Source organism: Mesoplodon bidens (assembly GCF_964165515.1).
Source record: "Mesoplodon bidens genome assembly, chromosome: 20".
Classification (NCBI taxonomy): domain Eukaryota; kingdom Metazoa; phylum Chordata; class Mammalia; order Artiodactyla; family Ziphiidae; genus Mesoplodon; species Mesoplodon bidens.
Window position 1 is genome coordinate 24,812,710 of NC_138181.1, and position 27,998 is coordinate 24,840,707.

Consider the following 27,998-nt stretch of genomic DNA (forward strand, 5'->3'; position numbering starts at 1 on the left):
AAAGAAAAAAGTTAAAAGTACTTGTACTCAACTCTTGAAATCTAGGATCTAGGTGGGTAGCCTATCATCAATTCTATGATTTTTAAAAAAGAAAAAAAAATAGGAGCTATAATCTCTTCTCCTAAACAAGAACTTAACGATTAAAAAAAAAATCCATCATATTAGCTCTTGGCATATTGAGAGCTTAAGGAGATGACAGAAAAATATTTTCAATATCAGATTATTTTGGCCATGGCAGATTTTCAACGTGAAAATGATTTGAAAAATATAAATTTTTACCTGGCTTCTAAGACACAACGGTATTGTTCAGTACATACTGATTTGTTATAGATTCCCTTATTCCATCTAGCAACTGTAAATTAACAGGAAAAAATACATAATACTGAAAATCTATTTTCTACAGTCAAGACGATAACCTTAATTCTCTACTGATAATGACAGGGCAAGCCAATCATTAGGTGTTAGGTACACAAGGAAATACTTATTTTCAGTAACTAAGATGGAAAGTCTTACTTATTCCATTTGGCGATAATGGTTCATTGTACCTGAGTATGTGAAGAACAGAAACTGTTATTAACATCAAGTTTTTTCTCCTTGGTCGTTGCTCCTGGGGGTAATGTTTTAAGACACATTGAGGTAAACTGGAGGGGACAAGGGACTTCATGAAAAATTCATGACATTTTCTATTAAAAAGTTATGAAACGTGTAAATTACAAAAGATTTTTTAAAAAGTTAGTCGAATCGTGTTTTCAGCACAAATCCTCTTGTAATTCTCCTTGCTTCACTACGATAATACTAGCATCACTGCAGTCGCACCGCCTGTCGGGGAGAAGCTGCCTCTGGACACACACACACTCGGTTGATACCACTGAGTTAGGGTTAGTCATGTAAGACTGTGACCATTTAGTCTTAAGTTGAATAACCCACTTCCATAACCCTTGTAATGTTAATTCAAATATTATATTCAGCTTGGATTTCTCCATAACCCCACCCTCAAACCAACACGTGAGGTACACACTCAGCCCACATGACTGCTGACTGACACTTCTTCCAATGACTGTTTACTGAATGTCACGAATACAGCTGACATTATACAGAAATGAAGTAGCTACAGTCTTGCCCAACTGGCATCCATTTCAAAACTGTGAAGGTCTGAAAGGTTAACAAGTCCTATCAGCACTTCTCATAAACTTCTGAAAAACATTTTTAGTAACTATACTTAGTTAAGAAAAATACATATTGATCAGAAGGAAAAACTAAAAATCTATTTATTAAATGAATGATACTTAGGAGAGTTTAACAGTTCACCTCCCATTTTCCACTAGTCTTTGACCTGCTTATTTACTATTGATTCATAGAACCCAGGATTGTTTTTGAAATTTAATAACTTCCTGGGGTTAGTGGGTGGTAGGTTAATTATGAAAAAGGAAACACTTCAATTCTGAGTATAAAAGACTGCCTTGCATACCGGTTACTTCAAGAACCCCAGAAAATACTTCTATTCAGAGTCAAAAGCCCATGTGCTGCCCATGAAGAGAAACATACAGCTGAATGCCTGTCTCATCCCCCTCCAATCAAAATTAGTGAAATACACTGCTGTCAGAGACAGCAAAAACAATGGTATATTAATTTTAATAGTAAGAGCCAGGAAGAAAAGACAAAAACATACAAGTATGTAGATAAAAGTGAAAAACTGAATAATGTGGACTATTTAACTATTACACAGATGTACAGGATTCTGTGCTCACAGTGAATCTTGCTTTATTCAATGGGGGTGGGTCCCACAATAGTTTTAGTTGCCCATCCCCATTCCCAAATGAATCAGACTGAAATGAACCACAGTAAATTCTGGATGATTGTTGTACTTCACTAAAAGGAGTTATCTGTATATAAGAAAAATCAACCATTACGGCAAAAATAGCCTGTGAATTGTAAACATACCAAGCAGGACAAGCTCACACCTCAAAGAGAATCCGCCCTCAATCTCAGTCTTGGAAGGAGATCAGACGGCTGTACTTCTCAGCCCCGTGTGAGCTCCCATCTTGATGTCATACAGGGCGCATCCTATAGGCCTGGTGTGTGCTCACCAACCTATACAGGGGTCTGGGCAGTCCCGCAGGTATGTTTCAAATTGACCTTTGGTAACGTCTATCAAGGCTGTGTATACCGTCAGCTGAAAGAAAAGTGATTTTTACTTTGAGGATGTTTTCAATTCTAAGATGACCTGCCTCATATTAGCATTTCTTGTGGAATTGCTTATGAAGTTTCTTAACATTAAATAATTAATATATAATATATACGTGGAAAGATACAAAATAAGTATCATATAAAGATCCAAAAAATTAATAAGTCAATAACAACTAAAACAACTGACTTCAGTAGAACCATTATTCCAGGTCATGATATAAACAGGCATGGGAGAGAATCTTCAGTTCTTTACAGGGTCTTACTTCTGAGCAGTATACTGCTTCACCACCAAAGGTTTAAGACTCACTTAACCCTCCTCAATGCATAATTTACAAAGACTAATGGTGTACTATGGAGTATAAACAGTTTAGCTTTGGCTATCCTTATCCTGAAAGCATTTCTCACGCAGTGAGGGAAACTATGCAGACATGCAGAAGGCACACACCCAGCTCACACAGAATGTGTAAGTAACCCAACTGTGAGCTCACACGAAGATGGTGTGGGCAAAATGAGAAGTATGGCGGGTCTGTGGGCATAAGGAAGGCTTCCCTCAGAGCCAGGTTCTCAGTCACGTACTAATGAACAGGACAGTTTGTTCTGGCAGAGGTGATGGAGGCACACTGATTTCAGGGAGGGTTTAGGAAAAAGGACCAAGGAAAAGAAGAGAAGGAACAAATGGGGAAAATCAGAGGAATCAGAAATACACAAGAAGGGGCTACTGGCTACTGGCAAATTGGATGATTAGGACACTTTTGCATATTTCAGCTATAGAGTAGGGATAAGATAAAAGAATGTAATAACGTTTAAGAGAAACCCTAATCCACTAAGAAAGCAAGCTGTCTGAAAACATACTTCAGACTTTGTCAAGTGTCAGGTGCAGCATACAACATTCGGTTCCCTACAGATGGCGAAGTCAAGACTGACATGCTAGACTCAGTCCAAATGCCATGTAAGTAAAGCTGGAAATAACACTCTGACCGAACTGCATTATCAAGCTGCAGTGACCAACTTCTTTGTCACATTCCAAGAGTTTCGGTTTTGGTCACACAAAAACATTTTAAAAAGCAGCCTTAAGCTGAACATGACTTGGGATTCTAGCTCTGATTAATCCAAGACAACAGGGAAAGATAAAACATGGGATCAAATTCTTTTCCTAAAAGCAAATTAATTGACTAATTAATTAATTATTAAAAAATACCTTGTTGAGGACAGGTTTTGTTGACAGGACATCGTACATGGTTGCAAATGAGATATTCTAAAACACAAAAATAGTTCTTTTCAGTACATTAAATACAGATGTTGGCAGCCTTATCCACACAAGTGGGTCATTAGACCAAGACATTCTTCAATCAACCTCCCCCCTCCCCCATAAAAGAATTTCCCTTGGGATCACTGTTACAGGTGATGATTCTAATATATCACGTTGGTATCCAGCATTAACTAAGAAACGAAATAGTACGGCAAAATTTTGCTCTTTATATTAAAAACAAAACAAACTCAGCTGGGACTCTCCAGAGACAATGACTAATGGGAGGCTGATAAATTCTTCAAAGGCCAATGAAAAATGCCAGAACGGAGATAACCTTTAATAGTCACCATTTCTTTCTGTACATGACACTGTGAACATACCTCTTGGGTTGTCTGGTTTAGACACATCTTTGCAGGTGTTCTGCGATTATCAAGGAAGAAGGGATTTTTCCAACGGTCATAATTTGTTTGTACCACATACCATATACCCTGCTTGGGGTTGAGTCTAGATACAAAAAGAGAGATTCCTCCTAGGTTTCATGCCTTAAACCTGTACAAATGTCAGTCTATGCTTTACTGTTTGCTTATTTTGCTTTAACAAATGTACTTACTCATATATATCCAAACACTGTTCTCTGTCTCGTGTAATCACACAACCCTCCCCAGACTTGTTGCCTCCCAGGATAAAGTATGCTGGGGCCAATATCTTGGTTTCGGTCAATATAGTCTTGGCTTCTTCATAACTATATAGAAACATTTGAAACAAAGGAAACATTTTTAGTTGACTTGGAATGGGAACTTTCTAGCTGTGGAAACTAAAGGGAAACAAATATCTGAGGAACACATTTTTTTAAAAAGGATAGTGAACAATGGCTCTGGAAGAAACAATCCCTGACTCCTATGTGGTGAAACACTGAGATCGGAGATGTTCCCTCTAACCTGAAGGACAAAAAAAACAGTCTCAAGAGATCACCTTTCACCCTTATAGTCTATACCTTTCACTCAACAATAGAACTAGGAAAAATAATATATATATATATATATATATATATATATATATATATATATATATATATATATATACACACATAATAGGTGGTAACAAAGCACCAAGCTGATCTCCCTGTGCTATGCGGCTGCTTCCCACTAGCTATCTATTTTACATTTGGTAGTGTATATATGTCCGTGCCACTCTCTCACTTCATCCCAGCTTACCCTTCCCCCTCCCCGTATCCTCAAGTCTATTCCCTACGTCTGCGTCTTTATTGCTGTCCTGCCCCTAGGTTTGTCAGCACCATTTTAAAAAAAATTTAGATTCCATATATATGTGTTAGCATATGGTATTTATTCTTCTCTTTCTGACTTACTTCACTCTGTATGACAGACTCTAGATCCATCCACCTCACTACAAATAGCTCAACTTCGTTTCTTTTTATGGCTGAGTAATATTCCATTGTATATATTCGCCACATCGTCTTTATCCGTTCATCTGTTGACGGACACTTAAGTTGCTTCCAAGTCCTGGTTATTGTAAATAGTGCTGCAATGAACACTGTGGTACATGATTCTTTGCATTACAGTTTTCTCAGGGTATATGCCCAGTGGTATTGCTGGGTCATATGGCAGTTCTATTTTTAGTTTTTTAAGGAACCTCCATACTGTTCCCCATAGTGGCTGCACCAGTTTACATTCCCACCAACAGTGGAGGGTTCCCACTTTTCTCCACACCCTCTCCAGTATTTTATTGTTTGTAGATTTTTTGATGATGGCCATTCTGACTGGTGTGAGGTGATACCTCATTGTAGTTTTGATTTGTATTTCTCTAATGATTAGTGATGTGGAGCATCCTTTCATGTGTTTGTTGGCAATCTGTGTATCTTCTTTGGAGAAATGTCTGTTTAGGTCTTCTGCCCATTTTTGCATTGGGTTGTTTGTTTTTTTGATATTGAGCTGCATGAGCTGCTTGTATATTTTGGAGATTAATGCTTTGTCAGTTGCTTCATTTGCAAATATTTTCTCCCATTCTGAGGGTTGTCTTTTCGTCTTGTTTATGGTTTCCTTTGCTGTGCAAAAGCTTTGAAGTTTCATTAGGTACCATTTGTTTATTTTTGTTTTTATTTCCATTTCTCTAGGAGGTGGGTCAAAAAGGATCTTGCTGTGATTTATGTCATAGAGTGTTCTGCCTATGTTTTCCTCTAAGAGTTTTATAGTGTCTGGCCTTACATTTAGGTCTTTAACCCATTTTGAGTTTATTTTTGTGTATGTTGTTAGGAAGTGTTCTAATTTCATTCTTTTACATGTAGCTGTCCAGTTTTCCCAGCACCACTTACTGAAGAGGCTGTCTTTTCTCCACTGTATATTCTTGCCTCCTTTATCAAAGATAAGGTGACCATATATGCATGGGGGTATTATGATCTAAATGAAGATTTTATCATACAAATTTTTCTTTTCTGTATGGGTGGGGATTTGTTTCTACACCAAGAAAAATTCATAGATGCCCTTCATAGGGGCACTATCCCCAGAACTTTTTAAGTAAATCATTTCTGTTTCTTGATATAAACAAACACACACAAAACAAAGAATTCCATGAGTGTCAAAGGTTCACCTAAGAAATTCTGAAATAGTTCCTCAGTGGAAGATAAAGTTGGGAAATATTTTAATATGAGTAATTGAAAATAAACTATATTAAAAGGATCACACAGCATGATGCAAAGATGGTTCAACATCCACAAATCAATCAACTTGACACACCCATTAACAAAATGAAGGATAAAAATATGATCATCTTAATAGATGCAGAAAAAGCATTTGACAAAATTCAACATCCATTTATTCAACATCTCAAAAAAGTGGGTATAAAGGAAACATACCTCAAGATAATAAAGGCCATATATGACAAGCCCACAGTTAACATCATACTCAGCAGTGAAAAGCTAAAAGCTTTTTCTCTAAGATTAGGAACAAGACAAAGTTGCCCCCTCTTGCCATTTTTATTCAATACAGTATTGGCAGTATTAGCCAGAGTAATCAGGCAAGAAAAAGAAATAAAAGGTATCCAAATCAGAAAGGAAGAATTGAAATTGTCACTATCTGCAGATGACATAATACTCTAAATAGAAATCCCTAAAGACTCCGCCAAAAAAACCGTTAGGAGTAATAAATTCAGTAAAGTTGCAGGACACAAACTCAGGATACAAAAATCCGTTGTGGTTCCATACACTAATAACGAACTATGAGAAAGAGAAATTAAGAAAACCATCCCATTTACAATTACATTAAAAAGAATAAAATAGGGCTTCCCTGGTGGTACAGTGGTTAAGAATCCACCTGCCAAAGCAGGGAACACGGGTTCGATCCCTGATCCGGGAAGATCCCACATGCCGCGGAGCAACTAAGTCCATATGTCACAACTACAACTACTGAGCCTGCACTCTAGAGCCCACGAGCCACAACTACTGAGCCCACGAGCCACAACTGCTGAGCCCATGAGCCACAACTACTGAAGCCCATGCCTAGAGCCTGTGCTCCACAATAAGAGAAGCCACTGCAATGAGAAGCCCGCTCACCGCAACTAGAGAAAGCCCACACACAGCAACAAAGACCCAATGCAGCCAAAAATAAATAAATAAATTTATATATATAAATCTCTATAAAAAAGAATAAAATACATGGGAATAAATTTAACCAAGGAGGTGAAAGACCTGTACACTGAGAACTATAAGATACCGTTGAAAGAAGCAGAAGAAAACACAAATAAACAGAAAGATATTCCACTGTCATGGACTGGAAGAATTAATGTTAAAATGTCCAAACTACCCCAAAACAATCTACAGATTCACTGCAATCCCTGTCAAAATTCCAAAGGCATTTTTCACAGAAATAGAACAATCCTAAAATTTCTGTGGAATCACAAAAGGCCCTGAATAGCCAAAGCAATCTTGAAAAAGAGGAGTAATTATATTCCACACTGTATTACAAAGCTTTAGTAATCAAAACAATGGTACTGGCATAAAAACAGACACATAGTTCAATGGAACAGAATAGAGAGCCCATAATTAAGTTATGAAAAAAGAACCAAGAATGTACATTGGAGAAGGACAGTCTCTTCAGTAAATGGTGTTTGGGAAACTGGACAGCCACATGCAAAAGAATGAAACCAAACCACTATCTTACACCATACACAAAAATCAAAATGGATTAAAGACTTAAATGTAAGACCTGAAATCATAAAACTCCTAAAGGAGAACACAGGCAATAAGCTCCTTGACACTGGTCTTGGCAATGAGTTTTTGGATTTGACACCAAAACAAAGGCAACAAAGAAAAAAAAAAAAACAAGTGGGAATCCCTCAAACTAAAAAGCTTCTAAACAAATAAAACCATCAACAAAATGAAAAGGCAACCTAGTGAATGGGAGGAAATACTTGCAAGTCATTTATCTGATAAGGGGTTAATATCCATAATATATCTGGAACTCATACCACTCAATAGCAAAAAAAAAAGACAACCTGATTAAAAAATGGACAGAGAATCCGAATAGACATTTTTCCGAAGATGGCCAACAGGTGCATGAGAAGGTGGGAAATGCAAATCAAAGCCACGATAAGGTATCATCTCACATGTCAGACTGGCTATTATCAAAGAGACAAGCGGGAACAAGTGTTGGCCAGGGTGTGGAGAAAAGGGAACCCTTGTGCACTGTTTGTGGGAATGTAAACTGGTGCAGCCACTATGAAACCACCAGTATGGAGGTTCCTCAAAAAGCTAAAATCACCATTACCACCACCACCAATCCCACTTCCAAGTATTTATCTGAAGGACATGAAAACATGAACTCAGAAAGGTGTCTGCAGTCCCACATTTACCGCAGCACTATTTACACTAAGCCAAGTTATGGAAACAACCTAAGTGTCCATCTAAGGACGAATGGATAACAAAGATGTGGTATATATACAACACAGTATTACTTAGCCAAAAAAAAAGACTGAAATCTTGCCATTTGTGACAACATGGATGGACCTTGAGAGAATTTTGCTAAATGAAATAAATCAGACAGAGAAAGACAAATACCATGTGATCACACTTATAAGTGGAATCAAAAAACAAACAAAGGAATTCATAGATACAGAGAACAAACTGGTGGTTGACTGGGGGCGGGTGGTGACAGGTGGGCAAAACGGGTGAAGGGTCAAAAGGTACAAACTTCCAGTTATAAAATAAGTATAAGTCCTGGAGATGTAATGTATATCATAGTGTCTACCGTTAATAATACTGTACTGCATATTTGAAAGTTGTAAAGAAAGGAAATCTTAAAAGTTCTCATCAAAAGGAAAAAGAAATGTGTAACTATGTGTGGTGATGGATGTTAACTAGACTTATTGTGGTGACCATTATGCCATGTATACAAGTATCTAAACACCTTGTAGTACATCTTAAACTAATATGTCAATTGTATCTCAAGAAAAAAATAATAAATATTAAATCTGATAATAAAGCAACCAAACAGATTACCTTGTGCTATTTTCCAGAACTGATCTAATGATAAACCCTATCCACTTGGCATCTTTCTTTCCCAAAATCCATTCTATGACACCTGGAAGAGATCAAACACACACAGTGTCACAGGTCCTAGAAGAGATTAAACTATGAACCAGAAGGCACAGTCTAGCCCTCCTCTTAAAACAGCTATGAAATTCCCATTTTATTTAAGAACTCTCTACTCACCCATAAAACCGCCATTTGTACTGAAACGTTCATTGAGCGTAAGACTAAATAGTCCCTGAAAAGAAAACAAAGCAATGTCAGAAACCTCAACCGTCCTGTTTAAGGCCCTCTCACTGTGCTATTTTACACTGTTATATCAGGTCCTGGATTGGGAAATTGAGCCGGGGTGGGGGGAGAAAAGTCAAAACCATGATACTATCACCTTCTACCAATGGAGCTTTTTTAGAAGTTCAAAGCATTTTTCACATATACTGTGTGAGATAAGTAGGTGGGATGTTGCTGGCCACAATTTTCTGACCAGGAAACTTAAGTGCAGAGACTTAATGACTAACTTGCTTGAGGGGCAGACCCATGGCCAGATTCCAGATTTACACTCCCAGCCCTTGAGACCCACCACATGCTTTATCTCCACAAAAGGCTCCGAAACCTCCACTTCCTACTCTTCTCTACCATGTGAGCTCAAACCTAAGAAGGAAGGTAACAACAAGCACAATGCGATGAACTGGGGCTTCATATTCTTTTTAGGTCCTCACTTCCTTAGACTCCACCTTTCACAGAGAGCTACCTGTAAAATTATGTAACAATAGATTCCTTACTGGTTTGAATCCTGTTAACATGCCCACATAGCCAGCAAAGCCTGCCGCCTTGAAGACAGTTTTATTGTTTCTTTGGAAGTCCAAATTCACTGTTAAAGGTTTTAGTTCCTCAGTGATGACCCAGGTATTATTATTTACATTCCACCTACAAAAGACAAATTTCAGTGACGTTTAATAACAATGATAATAATGATGAATATGATAATGGTGGTCAGGCGTTGTACCATGTGCTTTATCTACCTAATCCCTAATGATCAATCCTCACAAGGATTGTTCAATATGGGTAGTTTTAGCCTCCATTTTCCACATGATAAAACTGAGGCTCAGAGAGGTTAAGTAACTCCCCCAACATGACACAGCCTATATTAGCAAACCCCAGGTTAGTATTTAGGTCTCTAATTACAAAGCCCTGTTATATTTTTTTCAGAAAGGTCAAGAAGACACATGAAATAGAATGCTACTCTTCCTTCTAAGCAATAAACTAGACGTGCATCTAGGGCCTTCAAGCATGCTCCAGATTTCTGTCCACTGGGTGCACCTCAGCTACAGACTCTCAAATAACTGAATAAGAGTGTGCCCACCTGGTCTCAAAACTACGGAATCTAGGATCTCTACTTCAGGTCATATTCTGGGAATGACTTGGGACTTACTTTTCATCAGTGTAATACAACCTACTCTTCTTGGGGACTGAGACACACCACATTTTTTACTTACCCAAGAAATACTCCAAAATCCATGTTTCGTGCATGTAGTAGATGACCTAATTCAAAGTAAGCAGAAGAGACATGAAACAGCAATTATGACAGTATGATTGATTCTAAACCAAAGCTGGACACTTAATTTTGGTTAAGTGATATTCCCAACTGTTCAATCCAACAATAAGAATTAAGCAGCATCTAATATCAGGCTGTAACAAGATCAAACTGTTGTCCCTATCACATTGGCCAGATCTCCCCCCGCCCCCAACACCTGAGAGCACAGGGTTCCAGAGAACTGAGACTGGAATATGGGACAAGAGTAGGTCGTCATTTTGTGGTTCACTATGACAGTCCTACTCAAGACACAGCTATCTCAGCCTCATCTAATGCAACTTAACAACATCCTTCCCTTCAGGGGTTGTCACCTACAGCTATACCTAGAGAACAGGTCAAAAATAAGAGTGAATCAGGGTAAATCATCCTGTGCCTTGTACACTGGGGACTTGTCAGGAAAAACATGGAAAAGTGAGCACAGGGTCCCTTGGCTGGAAAATGATGGGAGAAAGTCTGGCCTGCCCCGAGTACTTATATCAAATCATAAATAGGGGTATAAGTAGACTACGAAGAATAGTAAGAATGTTTATAATCCTGAAACACTTCTTCCAAGAGTTTTGCATACCTGAATTAAACTTTAATAGGCATTACAGTGGTCTTAAAATAAAAACAGCTTTCAATTCACTTTCAAAAACTTACCAACATCTATAAAACCATACGCAACATGCACATGGTATTTACATAGCAAGCCTGTATTTTACAAGTTTTAATTTCATTTAAAGATTTTTCTTCTACTTCGTACCTTGTACCACCCACCTTCCCTCAGCACACATTTATTTACCTTCTTTGTCTTCTGTTATTATTGAAGTACAAATGGTAAAAAATTCATAGAAAATATTGAATGAAATAATCTCTCCTATGAGAAAAGACAGGAAACTTTTGGTCAATATATAGAACCATGACATTGTTAGAAAATTCTTTTTTAAGAAAAGGTTGAAATATCATGGCCATGTGAGTTTCTGCTTGAGCGTACGTAAGTGTCCGCAGACAGTCTGATTGAGTCTGAATGGCTGGTTGGGTGGAGGTGTCTCAGTAGCCTGTACTCTCTGCAGATTCAAGATAAAACGAGTCCCCAGAGAAGCAGCTACTGGACAAGCTGAACATCTGGGCATGTTGGAATTATACGGCAACATAATGTCCACATTTTTCGTCAATGTGCTTCATTTTAGTTTTCTTTGGAGGGCTCAAATATGATAATTTAATACATCTGGGTCTTGGTTGGATGCTGAAAATATATTTTGCCCAGGTTTTTAGAGTGTGACTAATATTTCTAAGGTGAGAAAAGAGACAATAAAATAAGTGCTGAGCTTATCAAGAGATTCCATCATAAAACATTTTAATTTTTGGACATTTTTCCTAACCTGTACAATAATAATACCACTCAGCATTTAATTTGAAGGTATACAACACACTTTTTCTCTGTTCCATTTCATGTTAACGTGTTAAGCTTAATATGTTATTTCCCCACCCTAATGTTTATTTCCATTTGATTTCTATTTTGGTGAAATTCCACTCTTATTTTATTATGACTCATCTGTTAATCTTCTCAATCCATTTTTCTCTTGAGATATTTATACGTGGTATTCATTTGCTAGAGTTCTTTACATAATAAAGGAATTAAAGACATTTCTCATATAAACTGAAAAAAATATATTTCTAGTATGTTAATTCTCTTTTTAAAGAAAAAACAAAAAAAACTAGCCACTTTTGTTGATAAATACTATTGATTTTTAGAAATTCTCAGTTATCTCTTGTAAAATCAAGGTATATAGAGTTTACCTAAAATAACAACTCTACTGATTTGATGGCTTAAAAATAAAACTTTTGGGGTGACAGAAAAAGTCTTTTTCATTAAATTAAGTGCTATAAATTGGAAATGGAAATTTAAAAAACAGCTTCCAAAAACATCAATACTTAAGGATATGATGAATATGAAGAATATGATAAATGATATAACAAAGGATCTGATGAATAAATGATACGCAAGACCTCTTCCCTGAAAATAAAAAATACTGCTCAGAGAAATCAATAACCTAAATAAATGCTGAAATCTCATATACCACGTTTGTGGCTTGGAAAACTCAGTATTATAATCCCACTGAAAATATCAGTAGGTTCTTTTGTCAAGTTGATTCTAAAATTTATGTGGAAATGCAAAGGGTCTAGAATACCTAAGAGAATTTTAAAGAAAAAAACAAAGTTAGAAAACTTACACTACCTAATATTAAGACTTACTATAAAGCTTTAGTAATTGCAGTAGCATGGTATTGGTGTAAGAAAAGACAAACAGACAAATGAAACTAGGTGGAAAGTCCCCAAATAGAATCAGATACATGCAATCATGTAATTTATATCAAAGGCACCACTGCAATTTACTGAGGGAATGAGTCTTTTTAATGAACGGTGTTGTCAATTGGAAAAAACTTGAACCTTGATCCCTAACTCATATCATATGCAAGTTAATTCAAGATACACAATGGGCCTATATGTAAAAAGTAAACAAAAAACATACAGAAGAAAACATAGAAGAATATGTTTGGGGGTAGGCAAAGATCACTTAAATGGGCATAAAAAGCACTACCCATCAAAAAATTGAAAAATGGGGCTTCCCTGGTGGCTCAGTGGTTGAGAGTCCGCCTGCCGATGCAAGGGACACGGGTTCGTGCCCCGGTCCAGGAGGATCCCGCATGCCGCGGAGTGGCTAGGCCCGTGAGCCATGGCTGCTGAGCCTGTGTGTCCGGAGCCTGGGCTCCGCAACAGGAGAGGCCACAACAGTGAGAGGCCCGCATACCACAACAAATTATTAAAAAAAAAAAAAAAAAAAAAATTGAAAAATGGACTGCATTAAAATTAAGAATTTCTGTTCATCAAAAGACACCAATAAGAAAATAAATGCAAGCTACAGTGTGGGAGAAGATGTCCGGCATACATGTATCTGACAAAGGACCTGTATCAGTATACATATAAAGAATTCTTTCAAACCAATAAAAATGGGCATTAGAGATTTAACAAGCACAATGAAGGAAGTAGGGAGGGAGGGAGGAAGGGAAGAAGAAAGCAAGGAAGAAAGGAAAAGGTCAAAAAACTGTTCAATCTCATTAGTCATCAGGGAAATGCAAATTAAACAATAATGGGCGAATATAACACACTCGACAAAATGGACCAAATAAAAGACTGAGACTATCACGTGCAGAATTAGCAAGTGGAGAAAACGAAAACTCTTGTACTAGGTTGACTGTCAATGGGTACAATCACTTTGGAAAACTGGCTGGCAGAGTGTACAAGGCTAAACATATAGCTACCCTATGACCCAGGACATACCGCAGAGGAATGAGTGCATATGCCCATCAAAGGACATGTACAAGAGTGTTCATAACTGCTTTATTCTTAATATCCCAAATCTGGAAACAACAAATATCCTATTCATACAATAGCCTACTACCTATAATGATAAGTGCAAGAAACCAGACAAGAGTTCATACTGCTAGGCTCTATTTGTAAGACGTTCAAGAGGCAAAATTAATCTACAGTGAAGTCAGAACAGTGGTTAACAGGGGACTCAGGACTGTGTGAAAGTGCAGGATGGAGCACGCTGGATTGCTGGAATTTATTTCTGTATCTTGTTCTGAGTTGTGATTACATGCACGTATGCATTTAAAAAACTCTTGCGCTGTATACTTAAGATCTGTGCACTTTATTGTATGTATACCATACCTCAATAAAAAAAATTTAAGTACTTTATTCAATGTTTTAAAAGCTGTCAAGTGAACTTTACCTAAAGGTATTTCAGTAACTGCCGCAATCCCCTTCATTTCCTCCTCGAAAGGCCCAGGGAAGTTGCCAAGTAGACCAGGCTGAAAAACAAATACACTAACAGTCATTCAGCCTAGAGTGTGGCTTTGAGATTTGGTTCTTTTACACGTAAGTCGTACTAGCTATTGCTGCCATAATAGATGATCAAAGCTTACTTTTTTTTTTTTTTTTTTTTTTGTTACGCGGGCCTCTCACTGTTGTGGCCTCTCCCCTTGCGGAGCACAGGCTCCGGACGCACAGGCTCAGCGGCCATGGCTCACGGGCCCAGCCGCTCCGCAGCATGTGGGATCTTCCCGGACCGGGGCACGAACCCGTGTCCCCTGCATCGGCAGGCGGACTCTCAACCACTGCGCCACCAGGGAAGCCCCAAAGCTTACTTTTGAAAGCACTTTCACATCATGTATTTCTAAAAGATTCTATGTAATACTCGATATTGGGCCCCTATAACTCTTGCCTGTGTACCCCATAAACTCATCTCAAGTACTAGGCAGAGACCTATGATTCTCAGATTGTTTCTTCCTGCCTTATAGTTCACCCTATTCTCTAGAGAGATGAACTGGAGTAATTCCACTTGGATGTCCTAACATGGCTCACAACACAGGAACATCACAACAGGCACTCCTCATCTCTGCTCAAACTTGCCCTCTAGCCATTAGCATCACACCCTCATTCCTGCTGTCCTTTCTTGACCGTGGTTTTGCTGTCTGAGGTTTCAGTTACCTGTGGTCAACCACAGGCCAAAAATATTAAGTGGAAAATCCCAGAAGTAAACAATTCATGAGTGCTAAATTGCACGCCATTCTGAGTAGCACGATGAAATCTCCTGCCATCCCACCCTGTCCCACCTGGGGTCCCCAACCACTGACACTGTCTGCTCCTGACATTCAACCATCAGCTTTGTCATGGCTTGATGATTCAGGATCACCAGAAGCAGATGCTCCTCCTTCTGAAGTCATGTCAGGTCACTAGTAGCCTAATGGTACGTCACAATGCCCACTTCATTCACCTCACTTCACCTCATCACGTAAACATTTAACCATCTCACAACGTCACAAGAAGAAGGGTGAGTATAGGGCAGTATGATAGCTTGAGAGAGACAGCACATTCACATGACTTTTATTACACTGTACTGTTATAATTGTTCTATTTTGTTATTAGCTGTTGTTAATCTCCTACTGTGCCTAATTTAAAAATTAAACTTATAGGTATGTATTTATAGGAAAAAAAAGTACACACAGGGTTCAGTACTATGTATGGTTTCAGGCATCCACTGGGGGTCTTGGAATGTATCTCCCAAGGATGAGGGGTACTAATGTACTATTCCCTTCCCACACTCATAGCAACAAATCTCTATTCTAGGGATTCACAGAACATTTGTCATGGTTAACAGCCAATCTTAGGCTGAGATGCATTACCACATCCTGTTAGCAAACAATGGACACATGAGCAAATTCAATGGTGGACTTACATACTTTTCTTTGCATGGTTTGATTTATATATATCATTAAGTGATTAGCAAAATAAGTTCAATGAACCTCCATCATCTCAAATAAATATAAAAGTTTTAAAAAAAGAAATTTTTTCTTGTGATGAGAACTCTTGGGATTTTCTCCTTTAACAATTTTCATATGTAACACACAGCAGCGTTAATTACAATCATCATGCTGTACATTACATCCCTAGTACTTATTTATCTAGTAACTGAAGTTTGTACCTTTTGACCACCTTCATCCAATCCACCTTCCCAAATCTGATCTCTTTTTCTACGAGTTATTTTGTTTTTGAAGTATAATTGACCTACAACACTATGTTAGTTCCCAGTACACAACACGGTGATTCAATATTCTATACATTTAAAGATGATCAAGTCTAGTTATATCTGTCACCATAAAAAGACATTAAATTATTATTATTAATTATATTCCCCACACTGTGCATTTTATACCCATGACTTTTATTTTGTAACTTTAAGTTTGTACCTCTTAATCTCCCTCACCTGTTCCTCTCCTCCCCCTAACCCCTCTCCCCTCTGGCAACTACCTGTTTATTCTCTGTATGTATGACCCTGTTTCTGTTTTCTTAACATTTGTTCATTTGTTTTGTTTTTTAAATTCCACATGTAAGTGACAACATACAGTATCTGTCTTTCTCTGACTTATTTCACTTAGTATAATACCGTCTAGGTCTTTCCATGTTGTCGCAAGTGGCAGGATTTCATTCTTTTTTATGGCTGAGTATTATTCCATTGTATGTATATGTATGCCACATCCTCTTTACCCATTGATATATACTTTTATTCTCAACTGCAACTGTTCACTAACAATTAGATCAAGAATTAAGCTTACAGCCTCTTGCTAAGATAATGTGTTTAAGATTCGCAAGTCTCATTTTTCACCAACTTGGTGATTATATGTAATGTAATCTAACTTGGCAAATCATTTTTCTGCCTAGGAATTCAAAGCATTGCACAAGTGGAATACTGCTGCCAATTTAACAAACGAAAATGACTTACTGAACAGTTGTTTACCATTTTGTACATGCAAGCACTGGGCTTTACATACAGTAAGTCGTTTAATCCTCACAACCACCATATGAAATATGTATTATTAGTAAATTCTCCCCAGTGAGAAATCTGAAGTTGCATATGTTAAGAAACTTGTCAAAGGACACACAGCTAGTGTGTGACTGATCTAACCTTAAAATCCAATGTTTAAAGAACAAACAAAACCCCTAATGTCTGACTGCGAAGTCTGGGCACCTAAACCTTCTGCATGCTGCGCTCCCTGCTGACATGCAGGTTAGGGGGATTAGGGCACCTGGGGCATCTGGGGGACTCTTCTGCTACTGCTTCTGCCAACATTTGTATTTTGGGGAAGTCTGGTGAGTATGAACATAAAGGATAGCCTTAATCAAAGGCTCCGAGAGCATAAACATGAGGAATAACAGGTTTGGTGGTTGGCAGGTACAAGTGTCATAGGGATGGTATGCCTGGAACGTCCAGCCTCTAGGACAATGATTCTCAACCAGGGATGGCTTTCCCCCCAGGGGAGATTTGGTGAAGTCTAGAGACATTTTTGGTTGTCACAACTGAAGGGGTGCTACTGGCATCCAGTGAGTCGAGGCCAAGGGTGCTGCTCAACATTCTACAATGCACAGACAGTGCCCACAACAAAATATTATCCAACCCCACATGTCATCACTATTGAGGTTAAAACATCTGCCCTAGGGCCTTGGTTTCCTCCCCAGTCCTTTGCACCCTGCCAGCCGGTGAGGGCCCCAAAGCAAAGACTGAAAGAGGATGATGAGGATCTCTCTGGGGGTTCTAGGGGCCAGGCCCTAGATTTTCTACTGGTTTCATCTAAATAAAAAAAGGGTCTGAGAAATGGAATCTTCCTGCATGACCAAGAAATGAAATGGTCTGGTGAATGCACAAAGACACGAAACACACAACCCAAGTACGTTTCAATGGTCACAGCTACTGAGGGGCAGGGCTGGGCTGAGCATGTCATTTGGTCCTATCTAGAACATCTCTCAGTGTCTTGACATGCTCAGGAAAAGTACTTAAGAAAAACCCAAATTTTCAATAGTGAACTTGCAAAGCTAAGTACACATAACAGAAGGAAATGCTGTACTCCCAGATGAAATATGGATATTTGCCCAATGCTCTATAGAACAGTTCATACTTCTATAAAACATTAAAGAGCAGCTAACTGCCCAAATTTGCCATTTTATGTCCTATTACTGTCATATTACCAAGCCCCAGAATTTTAAGTCCCTCTGAAGTTTTGACAGTAGTCTGGAATAAAAGCAAACTTGTCCAAATTATGCCTTTAAATAAATAACAGAGCCTTTGCTGAACTCTTGTGTGTATATGTGTACCTGTGTGTGTTTAACATTAACTGTAGGAAATAATATCTCTTACCAACTTTTGATCCACTAACTGCACAATTTTTCCACTTGGCTCAAATGCATTTATCATATTTTTCAGGGAATTCACTATAACTTTTAGCTGAAAAATAAATTTAAAAATTGATGAGACATAAAAAAGTGTTGACATTTAAGATTAATACTGGTATAATGAAAACAGATATTGACCTTTTGACTTACCCATATGCAGCTAAATAAAGGAGTATTATTTAAAAACGTACATGTAAACACATCTTTAACCTGACATTTGATTAACCATTTAGATGATGCATACGATATGAGATAAAGAAACAAAGGCAAAGGCTAGTAAAAAGAGCAAGATGCTACAGAGAAATGACATCTTTCCTATCATTTATTGTAAATGGCAGAGAACCATGGAAAGCAGATTCTTAAAATACCTGGTACATAAGATCATGACGTGTTCTTTCAAATGCAATTATATCCAGTAAAGTCAGAAACAAAAGATTTAAGAATCATAGCATACCGCTGGTGCCTTGTCAACCATCAATTCATGCCATCTTTTGTACGGTGGTAAATCGAGATTTATGGTGTACCACGGAACCGGACCCCTATAGCTGTAATGAGAAGTGTATCATCTTGAAATGTTAAAAGCAGTTTTCTGATGATGGTTAGACAGTTACAACTATATGGATATGTTAGAGACATATTCTTAGTAACAATAGAGAAACTGGTACTCAAACCAAAACTCGCAAAAAAAAGCTCATTTCCCACCCAGTGCTTCTGCCCTATGTTGTACATACAATCACAAGTCATTTTAGAAATCCTAGAATAGAATTATATGTTCTAGAAGATTAATGTGTCATGGTGATAGGCAAAATAATCAACTTTGGCTCAAGAGCTCTACGGAACCTGAATATCACTGCTAGAAAATATCTGCCCTTTTTTCCCTCCTACCTCTCGACGAAGATTTAGTCCAGGCTCTGGGCACTTCCCCAGTTGGTTTCCCAGTCTCAGAATTCCCTCTCAGACAAACTAACGCTACTTTCAAATCACCGACTCCAGCGCTGGCTTCAGTACGGTCACTTTTTAAGCCCCCAGAGTGGCAACACAGTGTATGAGCTTCCCATGCCTGGCTTCAAGAAACTTCCCTATTCCCTTGGTCATGCTACTCTTCCTATGGTACTTCCTCTCTTCTCATTCTTCTGTAGTAAGTCCAAGCCCAAGCACTGTTTGATCATACCCATTCCCCAAAGTACTACTCCTCAGTTCACAAACAGCAATTTCTACTATGAGGATATAGCAACATCCACTCCCGTACCAGTGGAGTTGGGCCGTATTCCTGATGGATGAACTCTACAACTATTCTCTGTCGCCACAGAAACATTATCTTCTGGCACTTGTTACTGAACTGAAATAGCCTCTAAGGGTGTGCCAGTCAGCGGCTGATCAGTTTAAAGGGGCCTAAAAATAGCCAGCATTTGCTCCGTTACTGCCCTGCTCCAGAGAAGAAGGTGGGGTCTGGTGGGTGCTACAATGTTACCAGGCTCTTAAATATACAGACATAAATCCAGACTTATGTGTACAGTGGGGATGGGTTAAGGGAGTATGAGTTAGTTCCTAGAAGTCAAGAATTGTGGTCCTATTTATACTTCTAGAGTCATGAATAATTATTTGAATCACATTGCTGAGCTTGGGGCCTGGGTGTATGTATACGGTTCTATGAAACTGTTAACCAGAAGCCACTCACGTTGTGATTTAGACAGAAAAGGAAAGCACATGCAATTCTGGGAACATACATTTAAACCAAATCACAAGACTGAATTTTGTTTTTCTCAAAGCACTTTCAACCTCCCATTTCCTTAGTAGCTGATATCTATATTAAATACTGTAACACTTAAATCCCAGAAAAAAGCTTTACATAAAAACAAATGAATTCAGCTTCTAACCATAATTTCACACATGAAATTCTGTCCCACAATTCAGTAAAATAATGACTGTTCCTCCTGTTATGGCAGGGGCTACAACCCCCTCGCCTCTCCGCCAGCACGCATTTGGATTTCCTTGTCTAGTGGCAATGGTAAATCAGCGGCCCACTGGAGGCAGGCACGTTGGTGGCACTGTCTTAAGATACGTGTTCTACCTGTGAACTCCAATCAGCTGCTTCTCCCCGCGTAACTTCCAACAAAACCCGAACCATGCCCCTATATCTGCGATAAACTCCTGATGCCTTTTCAGTATAGGATTCCAAAGAAAAAAAATGGAGAGGACAAGCTCACTACAGGAGAGGATTATGATTAAGTGGGAATGGGAAGACCCCAGAAGCCTGTCTACAGCAAAATCTCCACTCATCAGAATTCTTTCACAAAACTGTTATTAATCCGATTAAGAAAATTATTTTAATAGCTAAAGCTTACTATGATTTTGGCTAACTATAATCCCATGTTTCACTTCTCATTCTTTTCTAAAATACTTCAGTACTTAACATCTGCACCTCAATTTCCTAGAGAAATAAAGAGTATTTACCTTATGAGAGCAGTGAAGATTACATGAAATATGCAAAAAATACTTAGCAGCATTGGTATTTCTTTATCTATTTAGGCTGTGCCGTGCAGCATGCGGGATCTTATTAGTTCCCCAACCAGGAACTGAACCTGTTGCTCCTGCATCGGGAGCTCGCAGTCTTAACCACTGGACTGCCAGGGAAGTTCCACAGCATTGGTATTATTATTTTTTTTTGAATTTTACTTTATTTTTTTATACAGGAGGTTTTTATTAGTCATCAATTTTATACACATCAGTGTATACATGTCAATCCCAATCGCCCAATTCATCACACCACCATCCCCAACCCCACGTGGCTTTCCCCCCTTGGTGTCCGTACGTTTGTTCTCTATATCTGTGTCTCAACTTCTGCCCCACAAACCGGTTCATCTGTACCATTTTTCTAGGTTCCACATACATGCGTTAATATACTATATTTGTTTTTCTCTTTCTGACTTACTTCCCTCTGTATGACAGTCTCTAGATCCATCCACGTCTCAACAAATGACCCAATTTCATTCCTTTTCATGGCTGAGTAATACTCCACTGTATATATGTATCACAACTTCTTTATCCACTTGTCTATCGATGGACATTTACATTGCTTCCATGACCTGGTTATTGTAAATAGTGCTGAAATGAACACTGGGGTGCATATATCCTTTTGAATTATGGTGTTCTCGGGGTATATGCCCAGTAGTGGGATTGCTGGAACATATGGTAATTCTATTTTTAGTTTTTTGTTTTTTTGTTTTTGCGGTACGCAGGCCTCTCACTGTTGTGGCCTCTCCCATTGTGGAGCGCAGGATCTGGATGCGCAGGCTCAGCGGCAATGGCTCACAGGCCTAGCTGCTCTGCAGCATGTGGGATCTCACCAGACCGGGGCACGAACCCGTGTCCCCTGCATCGGCAGGCAGACTCTCAACCACTGCGCCACCCGGGAAGCCCTATTTTTAGTTTTTTAAGGAACCTCCATACTGTTCTCCATAGTGGCTGTATCAATTTACATTCCCACCAATAGTGCAAGAGGGTTCCCTTTGCTCCACACCCACTCCAGCATTTGTTGTTTGTAGATTTTCTGATGATGCCCATTCTAACTGGTGTGAGGTGATACCTCATTGTAGTTTTGATTTACATTTCTCTAATAATTAGTGATGTTGAGCAGCTTTTCATGTGCTTCTTGGCCATCTGTATGTCTTCTTTGGAGAAATGTCTATTTAGGTCTTCTGCCCATTTTTGGATTGGGTTGCTTGTTTTTTTAATGTTGAGCTGCATGAGCTGTTTATATATTTTGGAGATTAATCCTTTGTCTGCTGATTCGTTTGCAAATATTTTCTCCCATTCTGAGGGTTGTCTTTTTGTCTTGTCTATGGTTTCCTGTGCTGTGCAAAAGCTTTTAAGTTTCATTAGGTCCCATTTGTTTATTTTTGTTTTTATTTCCATTACTCTAGGAGGTGGATCAAAACAGATCTTGCTGTGATTTATGTCAAAGAGGGTCCTTCCTATGTTTTCCTCTAAGAGTTTTATAGTGCCCAGTCTTACATCGAGGTCTTTAATCCATTTTGAGTTTATTTTAGTGTATGGTGTTAGGGAGTGTTCTAATTTCATTCTTTTTCATGTAGCTGTCCAGTTTTCCCAGCACCACTTATTGAAGAGCCTGTCTTTTCTCCATTGTATATCCTTGCCTCCTTTGTCACAGATTAGTTGACCATAGGTGCATGGGTTCATCTCTGGGCTTTCTATCTTGTTCCACTGATCTATGTTTCTGTTTTTGTGCCAGTACCATATTGTCTTGATTACTGTAGCTTTGTAGTATAGACTGAAGTCAGGGAGTCTGATTCCTCCAGCTCCATTGTTTTCCCTCAAGACTGCTTTGGCTATGTGGGGTCTTTTGTGTCTCCATACAAATTTTAAGATTTTTCTCTTCTAGTTCTGTTAAAAAATGCCATTGGTAATTTGATAGGGATTGCACTGAATCTGTAGATTGCTTTGGGTAGTTTGGTCATTTTCACAATACTGATTCTTCCAATCCAAGGACATGGTATAGCTCTCCATCTGTCGGTATCATCTTTAATTTCTTTCATCCCTGTCTTATAGTTTTCTGCATACAGGTCTTTTGTCTCCCTAAGTAGGTTTATTCCTAGGTATTTTATTCTTTTTGTTGCAATGGTAAATGGGAGTGTTTCCTTAATCTTCCTTTCAGATTTTTCATCATTAGTGTATAGGAATGCAAGAGATTTCTGTGCACTGATTTTGTATCCTGCTACTCTACCAAATTCATTGATTAGCTCTAGTAGTTTTCTGGTGGCATCTTTAGGATTCTCTATGTACAGTATCATGTCATCTGCAAACAGTGACAGTTTTACTTCTTCTTTTCCAATTTGTATTCCTTTTATTTCTTTTTCTTCTCTGATTGTCATGGCTAGGACTTCCAAAACTATGTTGAATAATAGTGGTGAGAGTGGGCATCCTTGTCTTGTTCTGGATCGTAGAGGAAATGCTTTCAGTTTTTCACCATTGAGAATGATGTTTGCTGTGGGTTGGTCATATATGATCTTTATTATGTTGAGGTAGGTTCCCTCTATGCCCACTTTCTGGAGAGTTTTTATCATAAATGGGTGTTGAATTTTGTCAAAAGCTTTTTCTGCATCTGTTGAGATGATCCTATGGTTTTTATTCTTCAATTTGTTAATATGGTGTATCACATTGATTGATTTGCGTGTATTGAAGAATCCTTGCATCCGTGGGATAAATCCCACGTGATCATGGTGTATGATCCTTTTAATGTGTTGTTGGATTCTGTTTGCTAGTATTTTGTTGAGTATTTTTGCATCTATATTCATCAGTGATATTGGTCTGTAATTTTCTTTTTTTGTAGTATCTTTGTCTGGTTTTGGTATCAGGGTGATGGTGGCCTCATAGAATGAGTTTGGGAGTGTTCCTTCCTCTGCAATTTTTTGGAAGAGCTTGAGAAGGATGGGTGTTAGCTCTTCTCTAAATGTCTGATAGAATTCACCTGTGAAGCCATCTGGTCCTGGACTTTTGTTTCTTGGAAGATTTTTAATCACAGTTTCAATTTCATTACTTGTGATTGGTCTGTTCATATTTTCTATTTCTTCCTGGTTCAGTCTTGGAAGGTTATGCCTTTCCAAGAATTTGTCCATTTCTTCCAGGTTGTCCATTTTATAGGCATAGAGTTGCTTGTAGTAGTCTCTTAGGATGCTTTGTATTTCTGCGGTGTCTGTTGTAACTTCTCCTTTTTCATTTCTAATTTTATTGATTTGAGTCCTCTCCCTCTTTTTCTTGATAAGTCTGGCTAATGGTTTATCAATTTTTTTTATCTTTTCAAAGAACCAGCTTTTAGTTTTATTGATCTTTGCTATTGTTTTCTTTGTTTCTATTTCATTTATTTCTGCTCTGATCTTCATGATTTCTTCCTTCTGCTAACTTTGGGTTTTGTTTGTTCTTCTTTCTCTAGTTCCTTTAGGTGTAAGGTTATTTGTTATTCTGGTGTTCTCACAAGAGGGAGTGAAAGCACATCCTTCTACTCCGCCATCTTGGTTCAGTAGCCTCACTGCATTGGTATTTAATCAGTAGTGATCACTATAGAATATTTTCCTCCTTTACTCTGAACAATAAACATCATGAAATTATTTTTGAAACTTAGCATTTCCTGTGCCTAGGTCATCACAAGCAACAATAATCATTGACTGAACCCACCTGGTAGCTTGGCAACTAGTCCAAGTGACACAACACACACAGGTACACAAATAAGACAGCAGATGCTAAGCACCAGTGAGCAGTAGAAAAGAAACGATAATCAGATTCAGTTGGATACAGCAGTGCCCTTGTTGTCAGTCCCTTGACCTCCAGCACTGATTTGACTGGTCAGGCTGGATAAACAGGTGTTTCTCTCCTCACAACTGCCAATGCATACCTCCAGAATCTGTGCACTTGATTAAAAAGGATGGTCTTAAAGGTACAGAAGGGACTTCCTGGTGGTGCAGTGGTTAAGAATCTGCCTGCCAATGCAGGGGACACGGGTTCGATCCCGGGTCTGCGAAGGTCCCACATGCCATGGAGCAACTAAGCCCATGTGCCACAACTACCGAGCCTGTCAGCTGCAACTACTGAAGCCCGCTCGTCTAGAGCCCACGCTCTGCAACAGGAGAAGCTACTGCAATGAGAAGCCCGTGCACCACAACGAAAAGTAGCCCCCGCTTGCCACAACTAGATAAAGCCCATAGGCAGCAACGAAGACCCAACACAGCTAAAAATTTTTTAAAAATTTTTAAAAAGGTATAGGAGGATGTGTTGTCATTCAAAGGTACATGAATACCACACTTCTCTCCGAGTCCTCAACATCCATTTATAGTTCACAGAGGACAAAGATCAGAGCAGAGCTAAGGACTTTCATCTTGCGAACAAGCCAGTGAGGTAGGAAGGAATCCAGCAGAAATACTGGGGAAACATATTTATATTATGTAGATGTGTAAATATAAGAAAAATGTTTATTTGCATATGTGTGTATGTGCACGCATGCACACACACACACATGCTAACGTGGAACCAGTTAAATGCCCAAGCAGGGACAGATTGCAGGGCAATCAATTCACTGACACCTGCACATAAAAGGGAGTAGGGACAAAAAAGCCTTAAATGTGGCAGGTACTCAGTAAATGTTCAGTGAATTGGGGCAGAGAGAGCAGCTAAGCGACACTCGCAATGAATAAGGCAGTGAAGATCAATACAATGCCAGCGGTGATGAAAAGGAAGAGCCTCAGAGACCGAGCCATGAGAGAGGGCTGGAGTGTGAACTGGCTTCATAGCAACATAGAAACTGGTAACTTCTAAATACTTCCTGCCAAATATTTGCTTCTTTCTATATAGAAAGGTGAGTAAATACAAAGAATTTAGTTTATTACAGTTTCATTGTATCTAGGACAGAGGCTATTTAGAAAACATAATTCAGACAAGTGTAGCACAATATATATATACTTGAAGTGCCATAAAAACTGAAATGTCACCTTGATATTACTGGTTAAAGTTGTACGTACTCTGCCTTCCCTTCCCTGCAGCAGGCTTTTAGCAAGAGGGAAGAGCAGGGATAGTACGGTTACCCTTCCCGACACACCTCTTCCTTCTTTTTCACATTCTTTACCCTCTGGGCCAGTGAGCTGTTTTTATGTCTTTTCCACAGGCTTATTTAGCCACATAGGATCTGAAAAGGCCAAAACCCTAAACTAAAAATATTAATGTAAACACACTAAAACATGGTATTGGCCCATCCCTGTTTTCCAATCCTGTTTTGTCCTCAATAGCTTTGATTATTGTGCCAGGGTTAATTTTTTAATGTTTCACATGAGACCCTACATTTTTTTGTTTCAGTATGATCCAGTAGTTTATACTCAGGCACCACAGAAAATCACAGGTCACCTCTGCATTTGTCATGATGAGAAAAATACTCAGGGGTAGGTAGAAGAATTTAGTGGAGAATGGAAATCCTTTTTTTTTCTCCTATGATTTCAAAAGGCTAGAAATGGACATTTTCATCATGGGGTATTTTCATATTTGTTCAAAGTCTTAGCCAAATGCATAATACACAAACCTGAGGGAAGAAAAATTTGTCTCAGGATAGAAGAAGACATGACTTAAGTTTTTATTCACTGTCATTACTATTATGAGATCATCACATGGAGAAAAGTCTCCATGAAGGTCAGAGTGAGTCTTGATCATCTGATGTTTACTCACGTTGGTCCAGAGGGAGGATAGGTTGATTTTCTGCAGTCTTCTGTCCACTAAAATACAAAGACAATTAAGTTTCAGAAAAACAAACTGAGTAGGCAATCTGCAAAAACAGTTAAAGCTTGTGAAGACAAAATCAAGTATGATCTGCCACTTTAGACCATTTCAATGCCTCTTAAAAGTCTTTTCCTCCTCTGAAAACTTCTAAAATCTCAAACCTAAGTGTATTTTCACTCAATGCAATTTGCACTATTTGCCAGGTATTGTAATTTCCCTTTTCTACCGCAAATATATTGAGTAAAGAGAAAATATAAGAACGTAGGTGGACAGAGATCCCTGGTGGCCCAGTGGTTAGGGTTCCGGGTGTTCACTGCTGTGTCTTGGATTCAATCCATGGTGGGGGAACTGAGATACCCCACAGTGATTTATCATTCTTTTATTACTAGTTCAAGATGCCAAGGCATGTTCATCTCCTTTCTGCTGGAGACTCAATATTGTAAAAGAAAAAAAATTTTTTTTTTAAGAAGTATAAATCCACAATAAGAGGAAGGCGAAGTAGGGAAGGAAACTACTAGAACTGTAGTTTGAGCTCAGAAAATATATCTGCAGCAAATTTGTGTGGGAATGAGATCTCACATCCTGTTTTAACTTTTGATTGTATGGGGAGTGTATAAGGTAGCTTGACATTACCTGAGATTCAAACACTAATTGTTGTCAAAATACTACAGTATGTTTCCCATATAAGTACTGTTTTGCCTTGTAATTTTAGGTTGACCTCATTAAATAACAGCATCAAGTGTAAACTTAAATTATCAAAGGATAATTTAATCATTAGCATTTAAATTCCGTTTCTACATATTAGAATATAAAATATTAGATATTAAATAATATCAATTTGATAATTCAGTATCAAATTATCAAAAGCTAATTTCCAAAGCCATTCAGTGTTCAATAATAGTGACTGAGGGTGGTTCTTCTTATTCAGAAAAATTTCAGTCTCAGCCTTGAGCTCAAAAGTTGTAGTAAAACTTCACTGCTGCCAACCTATCTAACTGTTAAGTGGTAGGGGCAGTCAGGATATTTAGCATCTATTTCTTACAAAATTCACTCAAGTGAAAATCTATGAGAACAAAAGAACTTCATGGTTGAATAATAACAGAATGATCGATTTAAGTATTGTCCACAAAGTACCTGCCAATCAACAATATATTTAATAACCACAAGCTTTAAACATCTTGCATTTTCAGAAGTTTTGTACATTTGTCCAACTAAGCTTTTTTTTGCTCCACACAAATTTTTACCACTGTCAACTGTTACACATCATGGCAGATTCCACTTCAGGTCTTTCTGAATTACTCAATTCTCAACTTCTTTGAAAACATCCCTGCCTGTTGTTGTTTTATGCAGACTATTCATAGAGACTAATTCTTCAGTCTCAAACTTGG

At 38.4% G+C, this 27,998-nt stretch overlaps 1 protein-coding gene across 2 annotated transcripts in view; it reads right to left on the reverse strand.

The window, feature by feature from the left end:
- Window positions 1-1,616: 1,616 nt before the first annotated feature.
- The window catches only part of ASAH1 (N-acylsphingosine amidohydrolase 1), a 42,493-nt gene continuing 16,111 nt past the window's right edge, over window positions 1,617-27,998 (reverse strand). For both annotated transcript variants that reach the window (XM_081220897.1, XM_081220898.1), the window contains 13 exons: window positions 26,560-26,606; window positions 18,791-18,881; window positions 18,302-18,388; window positions 14,342-14,420; window positions 11,348-11,422; window positions 10,469-10,514; window positions 9,755-9,899; window positions 9,159-9,213; window positions 8,946-9,027; window positions 4,047-4,178; window positions 3,817-3,940; window positions 3,386-3,442; window positions 1,617-2,173 (listed from right to left, as the gene is read on the reverse strand). In XM_081220897.1, the coding sequence (XP_081077023.1) occupies window positions 2,084-2,173; window positions 3,386-3,442; window positions 3,817-3,940; window positions 4,047-4,178; window positions 8,946-9,027; window positions 9,159-9,213; window positions 9,755-9,899; window positions 10,469-10,514; window positions 11,348-11,422; window positions 14,342-14,420; window positions 18,302-18,388; window positions 18,791-18,881; window positions 26,560-26,606 (1,110 nt within the window). In that variant the 3' untranslated portion in view covers window positions 1,617-2,083. The remainder of the gene's footprint in view (window positions 2,174-3,385; window positions 3,443-3,816; window positions 3,941-4,046; window positions 4,179-8,945; window positions 9,028-9,158; window positions 9,214-9,754; window positions 9,900-10,468; window positions 10,515-11,347; window positions 11,423-14,341; window positions 14,421-18,301; window positions 18,389-18,790; window positions 18,882-26,559; window positions 26,607-27,998) is intronic.